The following is a 25,930-nucleotide window of genomic DNA, read 5'->3' as shown; positions in this document are numbered from 1 at the left end:
GCCGTTGCCAGGGGAACGGGCCCAGCGCCGGACGAGGCCCAGCCAGCGTCTGCCTGGCCGGGTGGTACAGCCAGCCCGCTGGACTCGGAGCCGGAGGACTTGCGGGCCTAACCTCCGCCTCGCGTCACGGAATGGGGCTCGGATCCGGGGCGCACAGCCGCCCGGTCCCAGGGACCGTCTCTACCGCGAGAGTCTGAAGCGCGGCCGCTCTGGGGTGGGTGGACGGCCGGGCTCTGGGGCTGAGCCGCTGAGTGACCTTGGCAGGGCCGATCTGGCTCGGCCGACGACGCGCAGGTGAGGAGCCCCCTGTGCAGTTCTCACCTCTAAGCTGAGCCACGGGGGCAGAGCTGCCGCCGCCCGGCCGAGCTTTTCGCCTGGAGCCCGCGCGCGGCCTGGGCTGCAGGTCCTGGGCAGGGCGCCCGGCTTCCTTCTAGCATTCATCAGGTTCGCAGATCTGCATTGAGCGTCTGCTATGTGCCAGGCTCTTTGCCAGGCGCGGGGCCACCAAGGGCTCCAGAGAGGACGCTGCAGTTCTCCAGAACCTGCAGTGTTAAGAAGGGGTCGGGCGGGGGTTGCGGGGAGCAGGCGCCAGATACACGACTAAAGTGATTTCAGGTCAGGTTAAATGGTCTAGTGCTGAAATGAAGGGAGGTCAGGGAGGATCCCCTCTCTCATGCGACTTTTAAGCCAAGATCTAAGGTTGAGAGTCAGCATTGTGATCAGGATAAGGATGTTTCTGGAAGAGGCAAAAGGAAATGCAAAGATCTGGAGGCAGCAGGTACAGAGGAACAGAAAGGGTGAGGGACACTTTGAAGGATGTGGTGGAGCTTTCAACTTTATCCTAGCAGGAGGAGTAAACCACTGAGGAGTTTTGATGTGTTTTTAACTTCTGAAAATCTCACCTCACTCTGGCTGCTGTGGGCAATGTGGTTGTGACAGGGCATACCAGGAAGTCAATTGAGGGCCATCCTAGTTCTGCCAGTATAGCTGTGCCTCCTAGAACTTACTTAGTCTCTCTGAGCCTCAGTGTCGTCATCTGTGAAAAGGGCATATTGCTCTGCATGTTGTTTATGAGAGAGAAAGTGAGAGGCTAGCCACATCTCAGACCGATGACTAGAGAGGCCTATGAGAACAGTTTGAAATGATTGGACCTACTTCAGAAAGTTGTGAGGGATAATAAGCAGATTCTGTCAAAACACTTAAAGCGGTAGCACAGAATAAGTGCCTTCTAAATGGCTGCTACTGCTGCTAAGTCGCTTCAGTCGTGTCCGACCCCATAGATGTCTGGCAGCCCACCAGGCTCCGCCATCCCTGGGATTCCCCAGGCAAGAACACTGGAGTGGGTTGCCATTTCCTTCTCCAGTGCATGAAAGTGAAAAGTGAAAGTGAAGTCGCTCAGTCGTGTCCGTCTGACTCTTCCTGACCCCATGGATTGCAGCCCACCAGGCTCCTCCATCCATGGATTTTCCAGGCAAGAGTACTGGAGTGGGGTGCCATCGCCTTCTCCATCTAAATGGCTAGCAATGGTTATTGTTGTTGTTGAGACACTATAGGGGAGCAATGATTGGGGCTTGGAATAGAGTGATGGCAGCAGAAATAGTAAGAAGTGGCTTAACTTCCCTTCCTGAAGGACGGTTGGATTTAGAGATGAATAAGGGGTGGTCCCCGGAGAAGGCAATCCCAGGTAGGCTGCCGTCTATTGGGTCGCACAGAGTCGGACACGACTGAAGCGACTTGGCAGCAGCAGCAGCAAGGGGTGGTCCCTGTTTTTGGAAAACTGGTGATTCACAGCAGGAGACGGGTTTATAAACAGATAATCACCATGAGATTCAATAAAAGCAACATTGGTACTTAATTAGTCAGGTTTTGTTTTGTTTTTCTTACTTTGTTCTGTCACAACTTTGTTCTAAATGACTGTTTCTTGGTGGGTGTTCTTTTAAGGCTTACTTTCACAATCATGGGATTTGATTTCCTGGTTAAAACCAACAACCCTTGCCTCTGCTCATTGGCCTTATTTCAGCTCCATGTTGCTCCCTTCTTGTTGTCCTCTTTCCTTGGTTTAACTTGAAGCCCAAACAGTTTGCAGTGATTGCTTCAGGAGGAAAATGGCACAGGGAATGTTTGCAGACCACGTCAACTCAGAAATGACTAAAGTTTCAAGCCTTTCTTGCCCTAGCGTCAGACTTCTGCATGTTGTTGATGTGAGGAGCCCAGCCACATCTGAGACCAATGACTGGAGAGGTCTATGAGAAAGGCCTGAAGCTCCAATTTATTTTCTGGGAGTTTCTGTGATGTGTGTCTCTTATTCACATAAGCACTTCCCAGAATTTTAAAGCCAGAGACTTTTCTGGCACCTGTGGGGAATTCTAATAAACAAAGTACTTGCCCCTTGAGGTTTTTTTTTTTTTTTTAATGACATTTTTTGCTGTAAAACAGTGTGAACCATGCAGCATTTTCTTTTCAGCCCCTCCTTTTGGAGGGGTTAAATTGGGCATTGGTCAGATCTCAGTGAAAATGGGTTTAAAAGTAGATCCTGGGGGAAAAAAACAAAACGGAAAACGTGTTTTGAAATATCCACAGAAAAGCACACATAGGCAACTATAAATCCTCTAGCAAAAGAAAAGGTTGTTGGGAGTGAAACCTTCCTGTGGTGTGCACCTTCCCTTTGGGTTCTGGAGTCATGGGAAGCTTAGCTGACCTTCAGCCGAGAACTGGAGCAAGGTTCCGCCCGGCTGCTCTTCTGTTGTGCCGCCTGGTTGTCTCCCCAACAGCTCATAGGGAGCTCTTCAGCTGAACAACTCAGAACTGCTTTTGAGAATGAGAAAGTATTGAACTACAACTGACTGCTCTTTTGTTGCGTGGTTGTTAGGCAGGATTTCCTTGTTTGTCTGGTGTGATACTATGCTCTAGATCACACGCGCATATTTGGTCCACATGGAAGCCCATTGGGGCCAGGAGGGTAAGAGATGACACCCTTCAATTATTTATTTGACTTTTTGTTTCAAAAGTAGTACACGCACATGGTGAAAAAAGAAATCCAAACAGCACCAAGGAGTACATAGTAAAAACAGATCTCTCTCATCCCTAGCCACTAGATCTCCTTCTCACAGGCTACCTGTGTGTTTGCTTTCTTGCATTTCTTTCCAGAGGGAATCTGTGCATATAGGAATATACATATCTATCCATCCACCTTGGCTTTCACTTACTGGTAAGCACACTCTACAACCATCCCACATCTTGCTTTTCTACTTAGTTCAGTTCAGTCGCTCAGCTGTGACCGACTCTTTGCAATCCCATGGACCACAGCAAGCCAGGCCTCCCTGTCCATCACCAACTCCCGGAGTTCACCCAAACTCATGTCCATTGAGTCGGTGATGCCATCCAACCATCTCATCCTCTGTTGTGCCCTTGTCCTCCTGCCTTCAATCTTTCCCAGCATCAGGGTCTTTTCAAATGAGTCAGCTTTTCACATCAGGTGGCCAAAATATTGGAGTTTCAGCTTCTACTTACCTGTGTATCAAAAGTCATTTCATCTCTCATTTTTGATGTTATGTAGCATTCCATTGTGTGGATGTGCCATATAATTTTTTAATATTGTTTTTTTGGGGCCTTTCTTATTACCAACATGACTGCAATGGATCTCTGTGTACTTTATAAGCATCTGCATAAGATAAATACCTAGAAATGGAATGTCTGGGCCCAAGGGTATATGTTTTCTCAAGTTTGGTGCGTGTGTGTGTGTGTGTGTGTGTGTGTGCACATGCACGCTAAATCTCTTCAGTCGTGTCTGACTGTTTGCAACCCCGTGGACTGTAGCCCACCGGACTCCTCTGTCCATGGGGATTCTCCAGGCAAGAATACTGGAGTGGGTTGCCATGCCCTCCTCCAGGGGATCTTCCCAACCCAGGGATTGATCCCGAGTCTCTTATGTCTCCTACATTAGCAGGTGGGTTCTTTACCCCTAGTGACACCTGTGAAGCCCCCTCAAATTTGGTTGACATTACCAAATTGCTTTCCAGCTAATCTTTTTGAAAAATAAAGGAGTGATCTAAAGTGACAGCTTTGTGAAATTCGCCTGCCAGATTCCTCAATCTGTGGGCATTATGCAGGGACCAGAAGCAGGCTCTGTCTCCAGCCCTAACCCATTTCCCTTGTTCCACCGTGTTTCTCCCTGTTGGTAACTCAGTTCTCCAGGCCCTCCAAGCCTCCACATTGGCCCTGTCACCTCTCTTCTGATCCCAGCACTCTATCCTTCCAGTTCTGTGGCCTCCGCCAACAAACCCTCTTCAGTAGTGAAGTAGATTCTTTCCTGAAATTCTCAGACATCTTGCAGAAATGCAGGGATGCCTACAGCCTCTCCAGGGCTAGTACTTTTCATCTCAGTCTGGTTCTTTTGACAGCACTATTCATGAATCTCAGAACAGTATTCCTAAATATTTTTTTTTTTTTTTTTGGTGGGAGCAGAGGTGGGCAAGAGGGAAGTGAACCTGTCAGGTAACTGTTCTCTAGTTCATAATGAGAACTTGAATGGTAAGCTTTTCTTCACTTAAATTAGGCATGTGAGTTAAAGTAGCCTAACATTTTTCTCAAATGCGATTTTAGGCTTTTAGCAAGTGAAGGTTAACATAGATTATTGTCATCCCAGCAGTGGCCTTCACCTTGTTGGGACAGGGAGAGACCTATATAGCCCTTTCAGCCTACCTCAGAAGCCAGGTGAGCCCTGGGTTTACCAGGCCAGCGACTACCTATGGTGGTTAGCACTCCATGGGGCCTCTTTGTTCTTGCCTTCTTTCTGTCTCCACCAACTTAACTCTGTAGTTTGTTCTATGGCAGCTGAAGGTACTTGAAAATCTTTATCAAGGTCCACATACCTGTCAGCCCACCAAAGATGCAGTGGGTCATCAGGCAGGCAGTGGGGGAACTTGTGGGCTTCACCCCCACCTCCCGCCCATCTCCTCCCAAAGCACTGGGCTGCTGGGCGATTGCCCTCCCTGGGCTAGTCTGCTGTGGTGTCACTTCCCCCAAGTCCATTCTCTTCTTGCTCATGCCCTCCTTCCCACTGTGAATAGAAAGCTTTCTAAAACACCCATCACCTTTATGTCAATTCCCCTGTTTAAATTTTCTGTGACTCACCATGGCTCTTTCAGTAGTACCTAAGCTTACTCACCTGGCCTCCTGTCATCACCTTCTTAAGGAACTGAAGTTGGATCTGCTTTCCTAGCACACAGCAAAACCAATCCGCTGACACCGGGCTGTGGTAAAGGAAAGTACACCATTTATTGCAGGGAGTGAGAGCCAAGAGAGGGAGTGGGAGATATGCCTCAGGTCCACTCCACCGTGGTCTTTGAGTTAGGGTTTTGTTTTATTTTTTAAGGGAAAGAACAAAGAGGCTGGGATTAATCATCATCTTGTGACATTTTTGTGACATGTCTTAATCGTAGTTTCTGGAGTATTCTAGTCTCTGGTTTATGATTTTCTATCCAGGTGGTCCATGGCACAGGGATCTGTTAGTTCATCTTGCACGGGAGAGAAAACCAGAGTTTCTGTGTTGATGATGACATCTATAGTAGCCATTTTAGTACATGTTTTCAGTAATTTTAGTCATATGATTCTGGTTGTTTAGTTTTCAGTTAGCACAAGACTGAAGATACAGGAGACTCAAAAGGGAACAAAGTTTTACATAGATTAATCACAATTTCAGTAAGGAAACTTGATTTTAGGGGGACTTGGTTTCAACCTAGGATCTGACCCTGCACCTTCCCAGGACTCCTCTCTCTCTCTCTCTCTGAATCTTGCTCTCTGATCCCAAACCCATCCACTATGTGTCCTGTCATACTAGGCTGCCAAAATACCCATTCACCCACTTCCCTGATATCTGTCTGGGTCTGTCTGGGCCTGCAGAAAGCAGTCCTCTGAGGGCAGGAACCTGGTCTCATATGTGTTTACATCTTTAGTGCACAAGGGGGCTGGGCCAAGACATGAATGCACAAGCTGGCCATGTCTGGGAGCAGGATGACAGGTCTTTTAGTCTGATCTCCTAGGGAAGTGCTGAGAGGAGAAGGACAGCCAGAAAAGTCCCTGGGTCTGATGACAGTGCTTAGTCCCATCCATGCTTAAAGCCCTATCTCCTATTCTCTCCTACCTCAGAGCCCTTTTAATAATTTTTTTGGGGGGTCAAAATCATTTGTGGCCACCAACTCCATAAGGGAAAATGTCATCAGTTAAGAGTGGGTTGGCTCAGACTTTTAATGCAGGTGGCATGCCACCTGGGCAGCTCAGTCTACTCTAGAGTGCTGCCACTTCTGCAGGGGACTTAGACCCAATAGCACCATTCCCCTATCCATGGTCTCATACAAGTGGTACCTCTCTGGGCCAAGGGTACTGGGGTTTGGAATCAGAGCAGTCTCTAAGGTTGTTGGTGGTAGGCTCCTGGCCTCAAATGGTGACGTCTCCTGCCTCAGGCATCAGGGACACAGCAGCACTGGGGGGTGCCCGTGGCCACTGCCAGCCCATTCCAGCAGTGGGGACATGTCAGCCAGCCATGTGCCTCTGCTTCTTTCTTTATAAACTACCTCAAGGTGTAGGGCTATTCAGGAGTGAGGATGGCAAGGAGAAAGTCAGGATTTAGGGGCCCTAATGGATGGTTCCCTTCAAAGAAGTTGCCCTCTTGGATCACCAGAGAACCTATGTTGGAGCCACGAAGATTTGTCTTCCTGAGCAGAACTGCCCAGCTCAACTGTATTCACTGGGCTTGACCTGATGACCTTTGTTTCCAAAAATCAAGGACAAAGATTTGCTACCTCTGGGGACCTTCCAAATAAAGTGATGCCAGCTTTTTGATCACCTTTGTTATCTTTCATCAAAGCTGAGAAGTTCAGAATGACAACCCAGTGGCTCAGCTGTTACGACAATGTGTTCCTTGGGACTACTGACTTAAGAAAGCAACTTCAACCAACCCCATTACTTTGGGCATAAACCTCATAAAACCTCTTAGGATATCAGATATAGTAGCCTCCTCAGTCTGGAGAGATGAGGATACTCCAGAGGGCTATTTAAGGGTAATCATAATGTCTACCGTTTAGGGAGCATTTATGTGTCAATGTGTGTTACTGATCTGTGTATAGCCCTAGGTGGGCATCTCTACCCCTGTTTTTCAGATGAAGAAACTCAAGCCCTTCAGCTAGTAAGCAAAGAACCAGAAGTTGAACCTAGATCTGTTTCCTCCAAAGCTGGGGTTCTTTTCCCACCTTTCATTGGTTTTTACTGAAGACAAAGCAAATGACCAAAGGATTCCAGTTGAGTCCCTGGGAGAAAACTAGGGTCACTCCATTTAGCTTTGAGATGAGGCTACTCAGAATCTCTAGGTTTGGTTTGTGGGAGGCCCTGGGCCTTGGGTGGTATGACCGGCAGAGTGGCTGAGTATGAATGTTTGGCAGTTAGGGTAATAGCCATGGGGCGGGAAGAGATGGGGTGGGGTATGGGTGCCTGGTGACTATACAGATTGAAGGCAGGGCAGAACAGGGCAGGAGGCTTTGAGTGGGTCAGGATTTCACATCATTTACTGTGCCCATATTTCCTTTTATTTCAGATGTTTTCAAGTCAGCAAACATTACTGAGCGCCTACTATGTACAAGGTATGTTCTGCATGTTTGGGGGAAGGGATGTGGGGGAACAGAGGTGGATGAATCACAGTACCATTGCTGCCCTTAGGGGAAGCTGGCATAACAGGGGGGCAGACATAGAGATGGCAAAGTGTACCAAACAGCAAAGTGACCTGCCCAATAAAAACTGAGTGCGAAGGCCCCCTGACTCACTTGGAGCATCAAGGAAAGCTTCCTGGATGAAGTGCTCGCAGTGGACTCTGAAGATCAAGTCACATTTTGTTGAGTTGAGAAATGAGGAAGGTGTTATAGGCAGATGTGCTGATGGGGGAAAGGGTCCTGCCATACCCTTTGTCTTAGTCAGACTTCCTGGCCAAAGGCATGGGCTTCTGAAAGGAGAGTCCAGCTGCCAGGGATTTTGATCTTCCCACCAAGAGCTCCGAGTTGGCCTGTCCACCCAAGTGGGGCACTGCCTGCCCAGGCTCTGGTTTCACCTCAGGTTCAGAAGATACTGGGGGTTGGGCTCTTTTTCCTGTAATACTAGGCCCACCTGTCTGCTCTGCACGTATCCTTTGACAACCAGGTCAGCTCTTGGGCTGAGGGATGGTGGGATGGGGCTGGAAGAGTGCTGCCATCTGGTGGTTTGGCTCTGGACAAGGCTTGTCGTTCCCTGAGCTCCCTCAAGTGAGTCAAAAGGCATCAGCTCACCTTTTTGTTCTCACTGCACTAGGCCCAGGTTTACTTAGAGATACATGGTCATTTCCCCTGCTGGAGAGAACCAGTGAGGAATCCTCCCCTCTCTCTTGTGTGCTGTTTTCTCTTCAGCCAAGAAGCTCAGGCAGCTTATCTGAGGCACAGGGGAGATGGTTCAGGGCCCCCCAGTCCTTGAAGAGTGTGTATATGTTTGCTAGGACCAGGGGCCAGATCCCTCTCCTGAGTACTCCCACTCCCTATTTCCCTTAGCAGAGCGTATGGGGGCCCTCTCTGAGGGCCCTCATACTTGCATTTGGGCCTCGGGACAGAGGTGACTAATCCTAACAGAATCAGCATGTGTTCTCATCACTCTGGCTCCAGCCTGATATTGTTACCAGATGAGAACATGTCTTATTGGGTTTAATTTTGATGGCTGTGGAAACAGAGCACTTTGAGTAACAGGCAGTCAGACTGTGTCCTAAATAAACCCTGGACCCTCCTACCTTGTCTTGGCTAAGGCTGGGGCCAGAGCTCGCTCTGGGGCTTTGAGGCCAGCACTCAACTGCCATGCTCCCCTCACTATCAGGCTCCTCATGCTAGGGTCCTGGATCCCCCGCAGAGTAACTGGGAGAGAGCTTCACATTCCAGCCTGCCCCTCCTGCTGAAAGCTGACTGCAGGCATGGGGCTTTGGGCTCCAGCCTGGGCCTCCTAGGCTAATGCTGTCTCTACTCTTTCTCCCTCTGGAGATGAACATCTGCAACAAGCCCTCTAACAAGACAGCCCCTGAGAAGAATGTGTGGACCGCACCTGCACAGGCCAGCGGACCCTCCCCGGAGCTGCAGGGCCAGCGGTCCCGCCGGAATGGGTGGAGCTGGCCCCCGCACCCACTCCAGATTGTGGCCTGGCTGCTGTACCTCTTCTTTGCTGTGATTGGCTTTGGGGTCCTAGTTCCCCTCCTGCCTCACCACTGGGTGCCTGCTGGCTATGCTGTATCCTTGGGAAAGTATGGGGCTGGTACATGGGAGAGTGCAGACAGTGGATGGAGGGACATGGGCAAAGCCCAAAGCTGGGTTCCAGAGCCTCAGACAGTGCAAATGGGCCCTGTCTCTGCCTCGGGGTCCAGCTGCCTACCTGCTGGCCTCCAACACACATCTGACCCCTCTGCCTGACTGGATGAGGGAAAAGACCTAATGAACCTTGGAGCATTGAAAGCCCCACACAGATGGGAACCTCATCAACTGAGGTACAACAAGAGCAATTATAGATGAGAACCTTAAAGCTCTCTTTAAGCTAATTATATCCAGAGCTCAACGAAGGATGAAAGAGATGTTCCATTTATGAAATACTTTTTCACTTTTTGGAAGGAATCATGGTAGCTTCCTTTACATATTAAGTTCCTGGTATATTTAAAATATGGTTTTATTTACAGGGATGATTATGCCATACCCAGGACTGTTTAGGAGCTCATTGATTTTATAAATCAGACTCTTTTAGGGTAAGGAAAGTTGAATTGACAAAAGGAGGGATAAAGATGCCCTGGAAACTCCTGGGAACTGTGACAAATATGCACTTGCCTGATCTTGGTGATGTGACTGTCCCTGCCCTGGCCATAACCCCCAGGAAGAGAGGATTAAGGTGCAGCAGGTGGCCCCAGTCCAGAGGGTGCCCATGAGAATGTGCCCTGGTATGTATGCTTTGTGGAGATGATTCCTTGGGCCTCTGGGAGAAGGTAGCCTAGGGTGAGCTAAAGGAGTTAACAGGGATAAATTTGAAAGTCTCAGCATAGAGTTAGCACCCTTCAACTCAGGCCTTGCAGGGCTGCACAAGGCTGAACAGCTTCTGCCAACTGCACATCTCAGCCTCCTCTGTCTGACAGGAAGAATCCTGCCTGCTTCCCAGGCAGGGGATGAGGGAGCACACCAGATGTGTGTGTGAGCACCAGAATGTATGAGCCATGAATGTGAGCATGCTCTCTTGGGAAACCATAGAGCCCTTGGCTGGTAGGTGACAAGGGCAGGTGAGTGGAGAAAGACTCTAGAGAAGGTTGTTGGTCTCAGATGCCAGCAGTGTCACAAGGGGACTTCCTGGTTCACTGGGACCCAGGACCTAGTCCTCAACTCTGAAAACTAGACTTTCTCTGAGGTAACCCACAGGGCTTATTCAGTACTGTTAAGTAGAATGCTTCATGGGACATTCCTCCCATGACCTGGAATGGGTACACCACTTACTCAAGACTACTGGGTTTCTGCCATCAAGGTACCTGATTAATAACCACATGGTTTGGAGTGAGTAGAATTAGAGCAAATAATAGTAAACATGAGTAACTAGAATTTATTGAGCACCTATATGTGCCAGGCACTGTACCAACCCTGTACATGGATGATCTCATTCAATCCTCATAATAATCTGTAAGGAAGGCGTTCCCCTGACTTTAATTAAAAAAAAAAAAAAGAAAATGGGGCTTAGAGAGATTAAATGACTTCCTGAGGTCGCATCACTGGTATCCAGTGAGGCCAGGACTGCCCAGGCAGCCTGACTCGGAGGCAAGTGGGATGGTTTGAGGGTTTTGTCTTCTCCATATTTACTGCTTTGGGCAATGCTGGAGGCTCACAGAACCACCTGGTTTGCACTCTCATTTCTTGGCCTGAATGGTTCTGTCTTTCCATCGAAGCTACCTTCCTTCTGCAGGCTCCCTTAGGGCCCCTGAAGAATGAAGTAGGGTAATTGTGTGTACCAAGCACTCACCTTGTGCCTAGAACTGGCCTGGGCCCTGGGGTTGCAAGGATGAGAACACAGGGCCCCAGTTCTCGGTGCTCAGCTTCCAAATGGAGGAAAGCCTAGTAGTGTGGAGATCATCACTTGGTAAGTAAGAGGGCAGGGACTCATTCAGCAGAATGTGGGTGCAGGAGGAGGGCCATGTAGACCAACATCACTGGGGGCCCAAGTGCGCTCCTATTGCCCTCAGTTCCCTGCCTTCCTTCCTCCTGGCCTCGCTCAGTATTCTTGGCTCCACCCTCTCCCTTCATCATCTATATCCAGTCAGTCATCAGGTCCTGTTGATTTTGCCTCCTAAAAGGTATTGTATTTGCCCTCTTTTCTCCCCACTGCCAGCTGCCTCTCTTACCTAGATGACCATTTCGTCTCCAAACAGGTCTCCCTGCACATGCTCTCACTCCAGGCCAGTCTCTCTCTCTCTGTAGCCAGAGTGCCCTTTCAAAAAACAAAAATGATAAAGTTACTAATACCCTCTAATGGCTTCTTCCTGCCATAACGTTTAAGATCCTCAAGGCTCTCCACATTCTGGACTCTGCCCATTTCCCCATCATCTTCTTATTTTATTTCCTCTGTTGTTCTCTGTTGTGACAACACTGGTCTCTGGGGAAGCCCTTAGCTCCTCTCTCCACCCCAATACCCAGCTAAGTTAGAAGTCAAGAACTAGCAGTCCATGGGCCAGTTTGGCCTATAGATTTTTTTTAATTGAGTGATAATGAACACACTAAATAGACATATCTGAAGGGCTTCTTCAGCAGGTACATTTTAAAAATTACTTATTTCCTTGTCAGCATTTTAAAATTTTAAAAATTAAAAAAATGAGATGCCTCATATATCCAGATACAAACCCAGATTTCTGGTTTTGAAAAGCCAGAATTTGGTGACCTAGGCTCTCTTTCTGGCATGGCACCAACGAGTTGAGCTGGAACCACACATCAGCCACCCTGTTATTTGGGGCTTTGCTTGTTCCCAGCACCCAGCCTGGCCCCCTTTCCTCTTTATATTTCCTGCTGGTTCCTGTGCCACTCCAAGTATCAGCTGATATAATACTTCCTCAGGGAAGATTTCCATATCCCTTTCGACTAGATGAGGTCACCCAGTTACAAACTCACATAGTCCCATGAACTTTCTTTATCACAATCAACCTACTCTTCGATTAACATCTGTGTTTCCTGCAAGACTGTGGGCTCCTTGGGGATGGGGACCAAGTCTGTTTGTTCCTGCCATATGCCTTAGTGCCTGATGTAGAGAAAGACCTCAGTAAATAGTTGAATGAATGAACCAGGGGGTGGGGGGTGGGAGAAGTGTTGAAGCAGGCAGGAAACTAAATGTTTTCCCACATTCAGTGTGTCTGAAAAGAGGTTGGAATGGTGAGGAGTAGTGGTTGGTAATACCAAGAGGTTTGAGAGGAGCCAGAATGAAAACGGCCATGAGCATTGAACCTGAAGAGAAAACTTTAGCTTGAGAGCCATTGAAAGCCATTGCAGGAGTTTAAGCAGTCAAGGCCTTAAGTTTAAGCTTTTCAGAGCTCACTTTAGGACCAAGTGAAGAGTACACTCAAGGGGACCCAGACAGGAGGAGCAGAGTCCAGAGGCTATGGAATAGCCCAAGCAAGAGGTGAAGGCCTGATCCAGAGCCAGGGTTGTAGGGATAGAGAGGTTGTGGTGGGCCACAGGATTGTCTCTGTCAGCTCTGGTACAGCATGTTAGGGTGGAGCCTGGCTCCTGCAGACGTGTAAGAAAATTTGGCTGCTGGGAGGAGGAAGAAAAAAGGAGGTTGGACAGCTGATGGATGGAGGATAAATGATGGAGAGATATCTGACTGGCTAGCAAAAGGACAGATGGATGGATGAATAACTAGATGGAGAGTGGATGGCTGACTGGGTGGAATCTATTTGTAAAATTTTATTATACATTCACTTTGCAGTAAGTTGTCAGCATACTTGTGCCCAGCCTTTGGTCCAGTTGCTGAGTAGATAGATCCTGGAAGATCTGTGTTTCAGGAGTTGGCCATGTGCCCACTGGCCAGCCCTTAAACATGTCAGGCCATCCCAGACATTCAGCCCCAGGATTCTGAGTACCTGAACTTAGGGAGGCAGTGGGTCTATGAGGCTCCATCTGCAAGTGACTCTCCAGCTGGCCTGGCTTCTGGGAGGGGATGTTTGCATCCTTCTCAGAAGCAAGATAAATGAGCTTAGAATTTGTATTTTGGGTCCTTCAACCTTAGAGGATGATCTCTTTTAGTCTTATTTCACCATTCAGAATCTGAAACCAGGTCAGATTCTGAGGTAAGACCAGCCAGGGTCTGCACCACGTCTGGGGCAGTGAGGCCAGGGCCCTGTAGTTGGTCTCCTCAACAGCAGCAGTGCTGGTTTGTGAGCTCCATTACAGGATAGCCCCTCTGTTCTTCCATCTAGGGCACGGGTATGCTAGAGATGTCTGACAAGGAGGCTCTTGGGTAGCAAGGAGGTAGCACAGGCAGAGTCTCTGCACTGGGGAATTGCATACAGGTAGAGAACAGTTCTTTGGCCACAGGAAGCAGGGGTGGGCTCTCAGCCAGCAGTGTGGAGTGAGTCTTTAACCTGTTGGGCCAGTGCATGGGTGCCATCTTTGCTGGTCATCTCGTGGTGCACCTGACTGCTGTTTCCATCGATCCAGCAGATGCCAATGTGCGGGACAAGAGCTATGCAGGGCCTCTGCCCATCTTCAACCGCAGCCAACATGCACACGTCATTGAAGACCTACACTGCAACTTGTGCGACGTGGATGTGTGAGTGCACGTGGATTGGGTGTGTGTGGCCAATGAGTGCGCCTGGGGAACTGCCAGTGGGAGCTCAAGGCAGACAGGGGCATGCCCAGGCTTTACAGTCGTCCTGAAGCTTCAGAACCCTTGTATTTCACACAGTCAAGAATCTTGGTGGAGTGACAGAGAACTGGGTGAAGGAGAAGGTGAGGAGAAGGTGCCTGGAAGCAGAAGATGAGGAATAGCATTTCCATCAGTTAAAGTAGGAAACATTTGGCACTGCTACAAACATTGCTAATGACTAACTCTGCCAGTAACCACCCCTTTCTCTCACTAGCATCCCCAGGTATGGGCAGGGAGGGGAACTAACAGAAGCTAACACCCAAGTACTTATCATGTGCTAAGTGCTTTTGAACAACCACCCCGCAGGGTGGGTAACATCTTTCTCACTTCACAGAAGAGGAAGAATCCAGTGTTCCGAAAGGCTGAGGTTGGTCATATGGCTCTTGGGCAGCAGAGCCAGATTCATAACCCAGCCTGCCTGGAGCTGGAGCCAATATACTGTTATCCTTGTTTATGCACAACTCTGAGGCCCAGAGAAGCCAAGTGACTTAATTCAGGTCACATTGAGGGGTTAGAATGTACAGAGCCCAAACCCTTTGGCTGGTCCAGACTGCCTCCCTAGGCCCTTCCCTGGAGCATCCCAGTCTCTCAGCCTTAAGAAGGGGATCTGGAATTGGGTATGGTTCAAGGCTAGCTCCCCCCACCCCCCACCAACTTTTAATATTAAGACCCAGGAAGTTTGTTGAAGGGGCTCTGTCCGTAGGACAGAGAAAGAGTCAGTGGCGTTAAGACGCTGAGGACTTTGGCATCAATCCTTTCCTTCACTAGACATCAGTCAGTGTCCTGTTCCTCAGTGGATGCTCTGGCAGTTGCTGCCTGTTCCAGGGCTCCATTCTGTTCTGCGAAAGGGGACTGAAACTTATCCTTCCACTCTCCTTTGGGCTTTCCTTGTTCCTCCCTGGGGCAGGGAGATTCACTTGCATCCCTAACTTGGCCTCCCTTCATCTTATCCCCTGTGGTGAACTGCTTGCTGCTCACCCAGATGTCTGCCTGCCCTGCTCCCTTTGGCTCCTTTGGCTTATCCCAGATAGACTGGAGTTTTCTGGAAGAATGCCAGAAAAATTCCCACAGTCTGGCAGAGAAGCAGAGACTCAAAAAAATGGTGATGTCAGGAAGAGCAATGCAAGCCCTGGATCCAGCAGCCTTGCTCTCTTCTGCTACCTGGCCCCATACCTGCACTCTCTCCTGACTGGGCAAAGGGGGTCCTTGCTTGGAAAGGAACCTCCATTTTCATTTCACACCACCATCACCCATATGCATAGTTCCAGAGGGGGACAATATAACGCTGTCTCCTCCTCTCACCCCTGGGTACACCTCCCTTCCTGCCCGCGCCTCCCCACCTCTTCAGAAGCACTGTCTCCTCTAGGTGTCCCGCCCCACCGTGCCCGTCACCAGAGGGCGCGCGCGCTCCCTGTAGACGCGCTCTGCTCTCCGCTTAGGCGCGGGTGAGTGACCCGCTCCAGGCACAGAACCGGCAACCCCCAGGCCAGGATGGTCAACAAAGGGTGGGGTAAGCCCGCGATCGCTCTGTGCCCCCTCCCACCGCAGGAGTGCTCGTTCCAAGCACTGCAGCGCCTGCAACAAATGCGTGTGCGGCTTTGACCACCACTGCAAGTGGCTCAACAACTGTGTGGGCGAGAGGAACTACCGGTGAGAGCCAGATCCGGGCCACAGGGGTACCTGGGGATGCGTGTTGAAGTGTGTGAACCAGGGCCCTTGAACTTTCATATGGGGCCAGGAGAGGATGGGAGGTACTTGGAGAACCTGTGTGCTGGTCTGAGGGTGAGGCTCTCCATGGCTTCCACCTGACAGGGCTGAGGGTAGGTTTGGAATCTTTCTCCTCCTGGCCCAGGGAAAGGTGGAGAGCCTATTGGGGGTGGCTGCCTATCTCCACCTTTGCCCTAAGCCTTCGGCTTCCTGAGGAGTTAGGGCTGTGGGGTCAGAGGCCCAGCTCCCCCTCCCAACCACTGGCCCTTCTGAGCTCTGGGCCCTTGCCCAGCTGGAGCACCTGGGTGCTGACAGCTGCCCATGGCTGGGCCCAGGCTCTTTCTACACAGTGTGGCATCTGCCTTATTGGGCGTCCTGCTCCTCGTGCTGGTGGCCACTTATGTCTTTGTGGAGTTCTTTGTCAACCCCATGCGGCTGCGTACCAACCGCCACTTTGAAGGTCAGTCTGGGTTCCAGGCCCACTCCCACCCCCTAGCCTGTCTGGTCACTTGTCACAGCCCTGGCTGAGCACAGTCTGCTCATGCCTTGCAGTCCTGAAGAATCACACAGATGTGTGGTTCGTGTTCCTGCCTGCTGCCCCTGTGGAGACGCAGGCTCCTGCCATCCTGGCTCTGGCTGCCCTACTCATCCTTCTGGGCCTGCTCTCCACAGCCCTGCTCGGCCACCTGCTCTGCTTCCACATTTATCTCAGTAAGTGCCACCCCGGCCCACATACACACCCACACCTTCCTTGCAGGGGATGGGGTCCCTAAACTGGAGGAAGTTACCCAGTTTGGGCTGTGGAGCCCTGAAACTATGCCCCTTCCTAGTGCTGGCTCTCTAATGGTGACTCGTCTCACTCTGTGGCTTAGTGGATATGGACACAGTGGGTTTTAGCCTGCAGCTGGGTACCCTCCCTCACCTTCTGAAGCCCAGGTTCACCTTCCTTTTCCATTACACTGAGCCCTATCTTCACCCCCTCAGTGTGGCACAAGCTCACCACCTATGAGTACATTGTGCAGCATCGTCCACCACAGGAGGCAAAGGGGGCCCACAGGGAGCTCGAGTCATGTCCCCCGAAGATGCGGCCCATTCAGGTATAGAAGTGTCCCAGAATGCTGAGGGAGTGGGAGAAGGGGTGTGGGAGGGGTGATGGGCTACGCAGCAAGTAGTCAATGATAAGACAGGGCAAAAGGAAGCAAGCCTGGAATAGCAGCTGGGGTAGTGGGTGCTGGAGGCAGCAGGGGCGAGGGCAAGTGTGTACTAAGCATGTGCCTGCTTGTTCAAGTGTGGGCACAGCCAGAGGTAGCCCTGCATTTCCCTGACCCCAGGGGAAAGGCTTGGAGCATGCACTGGAGAGCGCAGAAAGCGGGAGCCTGGAAGTGGGCAGGGTGGGGCTGAAGGAGGAGAGAGGGCTGGACCAAGGACTGGTTCACCAGGATGGAGCCATCAGTTCTCTCCACCTGTGACCCTGAGCTTTTATACCCATTACCCCATTCAAATCTTGAAACAGCCCATGAGGCAAGTCATGCTACTATCTCCATGTTGCAGATGAACAAATTGAGGCCAAGAAAGATTTAAAAAGCTGGGTCTAGGAAGAGTTAAGGTCTCCACACTCTGAAGCAGGAATCCTCCAGCCCAGGCTTGGGGCCTGGCCAGCCCAGCTGCTAATCAGCCTATCCCCATTCCCACGCCCCTTGGCTTCCTGAGGTCAACAGCTGGGGGTGGGGTGGGCCTGTCCTTGGAGCCCCCAGGGACTGGGAAGGCAGGGGGCCCAGGCAGGCCTTGTTGGGAAGGCTGAGTTCTGGATCCAAAGTCCTCATGGCAACTGGACACAAACACAGGCTAGTGGGTGGACTGAGGAAGGATTTGGGACCCCACCTCTCCTCTCCTCATTGCCACGGGGTGGGCCAGGCTGCCAGGTCTGGGAAGGCCTGGGGGAGTGATGGCTGTTAGTGGAGAAACCTCCCCCCAATCCCTGCTACACTACTGAGTACCTGCCCTAGTGCTGGGCCCTGAACCCATCCGTGTAAGCACAGTGGCAGCCATCCTGGGAGTGGGCATCACCCCACTTCACAGAAGAGACAAGCTCAGAGAGGTAGGCAGGAGACTTCAAGCTTCACAGCAGTGCCCATTTGGGCTGGCCTTGGGATCCCCAAACTCAAAGGCTCAGGGCCTTGGCTCTGCAGTTACTGCCTGCTTAGGCTTTGAGGCTAGATGTCCCAGCAGCCAGGGCACTTAATATCATCTGAAAATGACCTGAGGGAGACCTTCCCAGAGGGAGCAGGGTGGAGAGCTGAGGTGGAAAGGTGCCATGTATTATACCACTCAGGAATGGGCATGTTTTGAAGGTCTCAAGGAGGATTGTAGGGACAGCTGTGAGGAGGGGAGTTTGAATGGGGACACCCTGGTGGCACCTTCAAACCTCCCCAGACGGCTAGGGCCTGGCTCCTGTCCCACTGTGACCCATCAGGCTTATGGGACGATCCTCTACAACTGCTGCTCTCAGTCCTCTGCTTCTGGACTCCAGGAGCACCAGGGTAGGCTTTGCCTCCTCTCTCCTGGGCCCTGGAGGGGTATTAAGTCCACACTGGTGCAGAGGAAATGTGTGGGGAAAGGATTACCTTGATGTCCCAGTCCTTGTGCTGGGCTTTGACCCTTTCCTCTTTCCCAAGGCTCCTCTTCTCAGGCTGGCACCCCCACAGTCCTCTCCAAAGGGCCAGCCTGAGCAGATGTTGCACGCAGGGCTTGCCTGGGGCCTCCTTCTCCGCATCTGTGTAGCCAACCCATGACTGGCTGGGCTCGTCCCCCAGACCTGCTAGGGCTGTCCTGCAGGCAGCCTCCCCACCCCCACCCTGAGCAGGAATGCGGGAGGGGCCCCACTCTGGAGCCGTTGCCCCCAAACATAGGCTTGTTTTAGAGACGGCGTTGCTGTTATAGTGTCTTCTCTGCATTAGTCAGGACGCCTGGGTCTCCATGGAAACAACTGTCGAGCCAGTGACAGCTGTCCGGTGCCCTGCCCCCTCCACTAGGTTCCCATCTCTGGCCATTTCTCTGGCTTTTGTTTCCTCACCTGCAGTCCTCTCGGGCGCAGCAGGGGCGCATGCTGCGTGCTAGGGTGCAAGCCCAGGCCACTCCTGCTACCTCCCAGCCTTACTTTCAGGCGTTTGGTCGGCTGCTCCAACGGTCACTGCGAGGATCAGCAACTAAACAAGACAGAGAACTCACCCATAAGCCTGGTCCCAGGTGGGACCGCGGCGCTGTTTTTCCCACCACTTATTGCCTTCCCTTTACCAACAGAAGTTGGGGAGACCACTCATCCCCCCAATTCCCTCCAGCAGCTGAGATTGTGTCTGGTACTCTGAGGACTCAGCTCTCAGGGAGCCATGGATCCCTGCATGTAGCCTTGCAGCCGCAGGTGCACACGCGAGTGTGTGAAGTGCCAGGTTTCCCAACCAGGGAAAAAAGTTGGTTTAAAGACTGAAGAGCTAGAAGGAGCCAGGAGCTAGAAGGAGCCAGGAGCAAGAGGAGGCCTCTCTGAGTCCCTCTTTGCCCCGCCCCAACTTGGCCAGAACAGCTCTAGACTGGGTACATTGGACCCATGAGGCTGGAGGCTTCCCGGAGGAGGTGGAATTTGAAGTGAGGAAAACAATGGGGATGGGGTAAGGTACAAACACAGGTGTTTTAAGCCTCATTCTGCATTGGGGTTTTCCCAGCATAACTGGGAAGCCTAGAGAACAGCCATAGACCTCTTTGCCCACACCTCCCAGAGAGAACAGTAAGGGGGTGTGTCCTAGACAGAGTGGGCCTAAGGACCCAGGAGGCCCTGGACCCATACCTAGCCTCCCAGCCTCCCTCACCTCCACCTTCCCCAGGAGATGGAGCTCTACATGCGGACCTTCAGCCATGTGCGCCCAGAGCCCCCTGGCCAGGCCAGGCCTGCCGCAGTGAATGCCAAGTGAGTGCAACTTGGGCAGGGCCACCTCACATCTCCCATTGGCGTGGCAATGAGGTGGGAGAAAGGAGTTAGGCCAAAGCCAAGGCATGGGTCTTGGTCCAGCCCAATGTGGCCTTGGACAGATCAATGCCTCCTTCCAGCTAGGAAGGGAGGCTTATTTTAGAACCTCCAACAGGGTGGTATTTGAAGGAACAGCAGCATCAAGCACTTACCCTCGCACTTCCCCTTCAGTCCCTCCCGATTCCTTGCTACCCGCGGCCAAGTGGAGCCTCCACCGCCCTCCTCCCCAGAGACTCTCGCTCTGCCCCCCGGATACAACCCCAGGTAGGGGGGACTGTGCTGGGCTCCTGCCCAGGTGGAAGGGGATGGGAAAGAAGTCTACCCCTCTCCATTCCTCCGCGTCTTTTGGCGAGGTGAGGTCTGGGGAAGGGTTATTCAGGCTTCCCTCTGTCTCTGCAGAAAAAGAGGAAGCGGCGCATGTATAAGGTACCGACCTCTGGGACCTTGAACAGAGAGCCCCAGTTGCCCAGGCTGCCGGGTGAGCGCCCCTTCCTGACCGGAATCTGCTCGGGGAGCTCCGAGGGAGGGAAAGGTAGGGCCCTTAGTGAGTAGCAGCTCCTAGTCTTACGTTCTCTTCCAACCCCATAGGGCCCCGGACCCCCGGCCGCCGCTCCAGCTCGTCGTCGGACTCCGCGGACGCCAGCCCTGCAGAAGCCTATCACTCGGCGTCTGGCGAGTCCTTGGACGAGATCCCAGTGGCTCAAACGCGCTTAGGCAGCGCCGCTCTGGCCGCCCCGGTGGGTAGGCCCCGAGAGCCCGGGCTGGCGCTGCAGGCGCGTGCGCCCGCCGTTTTCGTGAGCCCGAGCAGCGGCGAGCCCCGCGCGCGGGGCGGCCCCGAGGCTGATCTGGCTTAGCTGGGCGAAGAAGCAGGGATGGCGGAGGAGCGGCGGGACCGACTCTCTATGCAAAAACCCCATCCCTGCCGCACCGAATGCACTTTAGGGGCCCCTAAGGGCCGGCGGGATCGGCCCCACTCCCCACTCCACTACTCAGCAATACCCGCCCAATCAGCTGTGATGCTCCAATAAACTTTTTTATGCTTTTGCGGACTTGGTGCACACTTTTTTAACGACAGGGGTCACGGGCCCTCCTGGAGCCGCATCATTGCCTGTTGGCCTAGGAGCACAGGATGAGGTGGGTCCCCCACATTGGGTGGCTATCCAGATTGTCATATGGAGAAACTCAAGTACCAGGCTCCTGGTTGGGAAAGGCCCTAGAAGCTCCCTAGTGGAGGTTATTTTTCTTGAAGATAGGGTTTGCACTTGGAGAGAGGAGGAAAGCAGCATTTGTGTTAGGAAGGCAGCAGCGGAAGCAGAGACGCCGAGGCTAATACCCGGGTGGGTGGGAATAAATGAGGACACGGACCCAGGAGGTCCAGGAGCTTTTCCCCGGCTGCAAGACTGACGTCGGTGTAGATCCCGGAGCATTCCCGATTCGTTCACTGTCCCCTCTCGCCCCCAGTGATGCGGAGTTGTGACCTGGGATGCTACACGTTCATTGGAGAGCTGTGGTCTTGAGCCGGCTCTAGACCCCATGTCACTAAGGGAAGGGACCGCCTCACTCCTCTGCACGTCTCCCCTTCCCCGCTCCCCACCCCCACCCCCCCCCCGACCCCGTCCCCCACCAAAACCCTTTTTGGTTGCTGCTCTGGGAAGCTGGATCTCCCCTGAAGGTGGGGACCAGCTTTGAACTTCGGGCGGAGGCCAGGATGGGGGTTTTCCGAGGACCGCCAGAACTACAAAGGTCTGGCTTCCCCGCCACAGAGCTGCCCGGGGAGCAGCGGGATGAGACTGCTGCAGCAGCTCCGCCCCCCGCGGAGCGGGGAGAAGGCGGGGTCGGGTAGGTGGAGCCAGTGTGACCTTGGTCACTCTCGAGCTGAGACAGCCCCGAAGGTGGGGCTCGCCGTCTCTATGGAGACCAAGAAACAAGGGATAATACGGCGGAATCGCCCCGGCTGCAGTCCCGCCCCAGAGCCGGCAGGGAGCAGAGCTGCGGACCCGCCTAAGTCTCCTGCTACCATCGCTTCATTCTTGCGTCCTGTCCATCGAACGCGCACTGTAGGAGCAGCCACGAGGTAGAAAACGGTAGGAAATCCCGGCGCCAGCCACTCTAGTCAGTATCCAGCACGATAAGGGGGTGGGGTGGAAGCGGCGTGGGAGCGGTCCCAACCACGGATGGTCCTGAGCTGAGGACACCAGCTGAGCGGCCCTGCCCTGGGCCCAAGTGTTCCACCCCACCCCCACCCCCACCTGCTTGCTGATTGATGACTCCAGCTGTCCCAGAGGAGCCTGCAGACCCTTGGGACTACAGTCTGTGACTTGGTGCCACCTGATCAGCCTGCTATTACCCTGGGACAAGCATGCCGTGGCACTCAAACTCCCTCAGACTAGCCTTAGTGAACAAAGTGCTGGTCTCCTCCAGGTCCCTGGTGGGAGATTGCAGTGCAGAGACAGGGAAGAGGAGTGTTGTTTGAAAGGGAGCCTGGGCCCACAGAGTAGCTGCAATGTAGGAGCTGTGGGTGCTCTCAGTTCCCAAAGCTGCAACTTAGGGGTGGGTGTGTGTGCTGATCCGGAGAGGGTTTTCAGTGTTAAGGCTAGTGGTAGTGGAAGGGAGCTAGACAGGCAGGGATCCAGGCTGTGGTCACTGGAGGCTCTAGTATAAAAGGGAGAGGTGGAAGATAGTTGCTGAGGACACAATTGAGGGTGTGGTCAGGAGGCTGCCGTGGATGAGATGGGAGTCTCAACACAGGGGTGTCACGGCATAGTACCTGGGAGTCTGGAAACGCAAGTCTGTGGGTGTGTGAAGGGGGTTATAGAGGGTGTGGTCAGGGGCTGCAGGTGTGTGGAGAGAGGGTGAGTTGTGAGGTTCTGGTTAGGGGTCTCAGTAAGGCTGTGGGTGTGTGGATGGGGGACCCAGTTCCAGGGCTTCTGGGGTATGGATAGAGGTGGGCTGCATTGAGGGTGTGGTCAGGAAGGCTTCTGTATCAGGCTGTGTTACATGGAGGGAGTTTCAGTGCAGAACTAAGGGTGTGGTCCGGGAATGCAGTGGGGGCTGTGGGCAAGTGTAGGGAAGACCCTTCAGTGCACGGCTGAGGGTATTATTGGGGGGCCTTGATACAGGCTATTAGTGTATGTGTGGGGGCTGAATGCTGAGGGAGTGGTCCAGGCCCCAGTCCCTGGGCTGTGGGTGTGGTCAGAGGACTGCAATGAGGGCTGTGGGGGACACTTCAGTGCAGGGCTGGTGTGGTCAGGGAAGTCTGAGTACCAGTTAAGGGTGTGGTCAGTGGGAATAAGGCTGAGGGCATGGAGGGCCAGGGCTGAGTGCTCTCAGCTGTGGAGTGTGGACTAGTGTGGTGGTGCTCAGGAGGCATCCACGGAGGGCTGAAGGTGTGAAGGTACAGACATGGGGGAAGTGTGCTTCAGTGCAGAGGGTAGATGTGAAGATAACAGGGCCAGGGCTCATAACTCTACAACCCCCACTCAGGCTGGCCCCCCCACAATCTCCTGCTCTTAAACTCCACAAACGGAGGTTACAGCCCCAGTGGCTGGCAAGGGGCCAAGAAGCCATGGTTGTGCCCCAGGTGCTGGGAGTGCTGGTGTGCCCCACCCGTAAGCCCATTCTCCAGCCCAGCCCAGCCCAGCAGCACTGGGAGCTTCTCCCTAAGCCGCCCTGACACCATCCTGCCCTTAGCAACATTCTCCAAGCAGCACCACCCTCCCTTAGCAACTGTCTCCAGGCTTCACAAACTGTGGCCAGGCCAGCCCCAAGTTCCCCCTTCCCTCATGTTTTTGTTTAACAGAAAATAGTAACAAGGTTGCAGCTGGGCCAGCTGCACCCCTGCCTGGGGCATACACCCCTGCCTGTGCCCTGGCTCCCTTCTCAGCCTGGGCTGAGTCCTCATGACCCTGACAGAGACACCGTCCTCACTAAATACCTGTCCAACCAGCAGCCTGGCCAGGGCCTGACCCAGCTTGGCATGAAGCTCCCAGGGAGGGGGCCTGATCTGCCACCCTCACTTCCACCCAAGCAGGCCTTGTGCCAGGGCCAGACAAAGCCATAGCCCCAGCTGCTGCCCTCACAGTTTTTCTGGACAGTGCCACTCTGTTCCCAGCCTGGTGCAAGGATCATGATTTCATCTTCTGAACTCCACTCTGAGCCAAGGCTGGCATTAAGTGACAGGACCTTTCCTCTCAGTGCTCTTCCTCATGGCTCTGGGGCCCAGTCAGACACTGAAAACTGGCCCCTCTCCTCAGGCAGCTCCATCTCCAGCTCTGAGAGTGTGTGGCAGAATGCCTGAAACTTCAACTTTGCAGGTTTTGAGCTAGAGGCAGTGATATACTGAGCCTTGGCGGAAGGGGGAAGAACTTGGCTGGGAGGTGACCGAGGTGGGTCCCTACAGGGTGGCATGGCAGCGAGCACAGATGTGGCTGGGCTGGAGGAAAGCTTCCGCAAGTTTGCCATCCATGGTGACCCCAAGGCCAGTGGGCACGAGATGAATGGCAAGAACTGGGCCAAGCTGTGCAAGGACTGCAAGGTGGCTGACGGAAAGGCTGTGACAGGGACCGATGTCGACATCGTCTTCTCCAAAGTCAAGTGAGCCCCAGGCATTTCCTGCTTCTGATGTTCCCAGAAGGGGAATTGGGGGGCTGGAACCAGGGAGATTGTGGAGCAGGGGGCAAACTCATGGTGTCCACATACCTGGCAGGGCGAAGTCTGCCCGGGTCATCAACTATGAGGAGTTCAAGAAGGCCCTAGAAGAGCTGGCTCCCAAGCGATTTAAGGGGAAGAGCAAGGAGGAGGCCTTTGATGCCATCTGCCAGCTGGTGGCCGGCAAGGAACCAGCCAACGTAGGCGTTACTGTAAGTGCCCTAATGGTTTTTAATGACCACTAATGGGTAGGAGGGGGGGGTGGGAATCTTGGCTGATGTTGGAAGGGCTGTCTCTAACCAGGTACCCCTGGGGGGATCTCTGTTCAAACAGAAAGCAAAAACGGGGGGTGCTGTGGAACGGCTGACTGACACCAGCAAGTACACGGGCTCCCACAAGGAACGCTTTGATGAGAGTGGCAAGGGCAAAGGTATTGCTGGGCGGCAGGACATCCTGGATGACAGTGGCTACGTGAGTGCCTACAAGAATGCAGGTACCTATGATGCCAAGGTGAAGAAGTGAGGCCTAGGAAGGCCACCCCCCCGCCCACCAGCGCAACTGCCCCTGCCAGAGGCTCGGGCCTGGCCTAAGGGGCACGTGGAGCAAGAGAGCCTGGTCCCTTCCTTGCTGGATCTGCCACCCAGAGCTTCCTGCCCAGCCCTTCAGGGCCAGCCCACCAGGCCTCTGACCCAGACTGCTCTGCGTCCCCTTCCCCCTTTTCTTTCCTCCTCAGCCTCTCTGTCTGAGGAGAGTCTGTGCCTATAGCCTCACCACCCCAACCTAGCCCTGGGCATGGCTAACCCCCTGCCTGCTTGCCTCATATTTAAGCTGCTGCTCTGGCCAAGTGCCTAATTCTTTCCTGGACCTCAATAAAGACACCTTTTGTACCAATATGGACTGTTCAGGTATATGACAACAAGGGTAATGATATTCACATCTTGATGACCTCTCAGTGTCATCAACCCCCTCCATGTCACACTCTACTGATTCTTCCACTGGCAGCCCTGCCCAGAAAAAGACATACACCAGGCCCCTTCCATTAGCACCAAGCCAGGCTGCCTGGGGATGCTGCAGAGGGATATCAAAAGCCTTTTACCTCAGCCCTGACCCAGAGATCTGGCAGCATGGCTGCTTTCCTGCAGTTAGGGCCTCAGTCTTGGCCTCTCTGCTTTCACAGCAGGGGGAGGGATGAGACAGCAAACTCAGCCTGGGCTAAGCGCTGCTGGGGCCCAGTGCCAGGCCTCAGCTCTAAGCTTGCTGACAGGCCTCCACTTCAGGGAGCCACCAAGGCGAGTCACTTTGGGCTGCATCTCAGAAGTTCAGAAAATGCAAGACCAGAAAGAACCTTAGAAAGTAGACAGTTCAACTCCCAGTTTTATAGTGGAGGAAACTCAGGCCCAAAGAGTTAAGGAGCTTCTGCAGCATAGAGGCCAGAAGCATGCCTCTGTCTCCCTGGCCAGGCTGTAACACAGCAAGCCCCAACACTGATTTCCAAAAATGCTGCTGGAGGCCCAGTGATAGAACTTGGCACTCAACATCAGCCTTTGACAGGCAAGCAGGGTGTCCAACAATGAATGGGCCTCTTCTTGCTGATCCCCTCCCATCTGTTCACCACCCCAGGCTGGG

General features: G+C 52.9%; 3 protein-coding genes across 19 annotated transcripts in view; 2 read left to right on the top strand and 1 right to left on the bottom strand.

Annotated features, from left to right (window-relative positions):
- Nucleotides 1-9: 9 nt before the first annotated feature.
- On the top strand, nucleotides 10-20,706 carry ZDHHC1 (zinc finger DHHC-type containing 1). Of its 3 annotated transcripts, NM_001434887.1 has the most exons (12): nucleotides 10-294; nucleotides 7,589-7,634; nucleotides 9,042-9,284; nucleotides 13,661-13,836; nucleotides 15,481-15,582; nucleotides 15,975-16,099; nucleotides 16,192-16,350; nucleotides 16,624-16,736; nucleotides 19,515-19,597; nucleotides 19,829-19,921; nucleotides 20,057-20,135; nucleotides 20,246-20,706. In NM_001434887.1, the coding sequence occupies exons 2-11, from the start codon at nucleotides 7,626-7,628 to the stop codon at nucleotides 20,103-20,105; spliced, it is 1,152 nt and encodes a 383-aa protein (NP_001421816.1). In that variant the 5' UTR covers nucleotides 10-294; nucleotides 7,589-7,625; the 3' UTR covers nucleotides 20,106-20,135; nucleotides 20,246-20,706.
- LRRC36 (leucine rich repeat containing 36) overlaps nucleotides 2,407-25,930 on the bottom strand; it is an 87,874-nt gene continuing 64,350 nt past the window's right edge. For 9 of the 14 annotated variants that reach the window (XM_059876636.1, XM_059876639.1, XM_059876641.1 and 6 more), the window contains one exon: nucleotides 18,593-18,845. In XM_059876636.1, the coding sequence (XP_059732619.1) occupies nucleotides 18,799-18,845 (47 nt within the window). In that variant the 3' untranslated portion in view covers nucleotides 18,593-18,798. Of the gene's footprint in view, nucleotides 2,534-5,167; nucleotides 5,253-9,441; nucleotides 11,506-13,834; nucleotides 14,031-18,263; nucleotides 18,413-18,592; nucleotides 18,846-25,930 lie in introns of those variants that run through there. The other 5 variants (XR_009491150.1, XR_009491148.1, XR_009491147.1 and 2 more) reach the window with 5 other exon arrangements.
- Nucleotides 21,616-25,195, top strand: TPPP3 (tubulin polymerization promoting protein family member 3). 2 transcript variants are annotated; one of them, NM_001034774.2, is made up of 4 exons: nucleotides 21,616-21,741; nucleotides 24,057-24,250; nucleotides 24,363-24,516; nucleotides 24,638-25,195. In NM_001034774.2, exons 2-4 carry the CDS (start codon nucleotides 24,063-24,065, stop codon nucleotides 24,824-24,826), a joined length of 531 nt encoding a protein of 176 aa, NP_001029946.1. In that variant the 5' UTR covers nucleotides 21,616-21,741; nucleotides 24,057-24,062; the 3' UTR covers nucleotides 24,827-25,195. The 2 variants fall into 2 exon arrangements, with proteins under 2 accessions (NP_001029946.1, XP_005218783.1); XM_005218726.5 differs by having other exon boundaries at nucleotides 21,684-21,731.

Source organism: Bos taurus, chromosome 18, assembly GCF_002263795.3.
Source record: "Bos taurus isolate L1 Dominette 01449 registration number 42190680 breed Hereford chromosome 18, ARS-UCD2.0, whole genome shotgun sequence".
In the NCBI taxonomy this organism is placed as follows: domain Eukaryota; kingdom Metazoa; phylum Chordata; class Mammalia; order Artiodactyla; family Bovidae; genus Bos; species Bos taurus.
The sequence above is the reverse complement of the archived record's forward strand: the minus strand, read 5'-3'. Positions and strand labels throughout refer to the sequence as shown.

Coding starts and splice junctions, on each gene's coding strand:
- TPPP3 (NM_001034774.2), top strand. CDS start 24,063: ATGGCAGCGAGCACAGATGTGGCTGGGCTGGAGGAAAGCTTCCGCAAG. Junction 24,251..24,362: donor ATCGTCTTCTCCAAAGTCAA/GTGAGCCCCAGG, acceptor CATACCTGGCAG/GGCGAAGTCTGCCCGGGTCA. Junction 24,517..24,637: donor CAGCCAACGTAGGCGTTACT/GTAAGTGCCCTA, acceptor CTGTTCAAACAG/AAAGCAAAAACGGGGGGTGC.
- ZDHHC1 (NM_001434886.1), top strand. Junction 9,285..13,660: donor GGGTGCCTGCTGGCTATGCT/GTATCCTTGGGA, acceptor CTGTTGGGCCAG/TGCATGGGTGCCATCTTTGC. Junction 20,136..20,245: donor CCAGTTGCCCAGGCTGCCGG/GTGAGCGCCCCT, acceptor CCAACCCCATAG/GGCCCCGGACCCCCGGCCGC.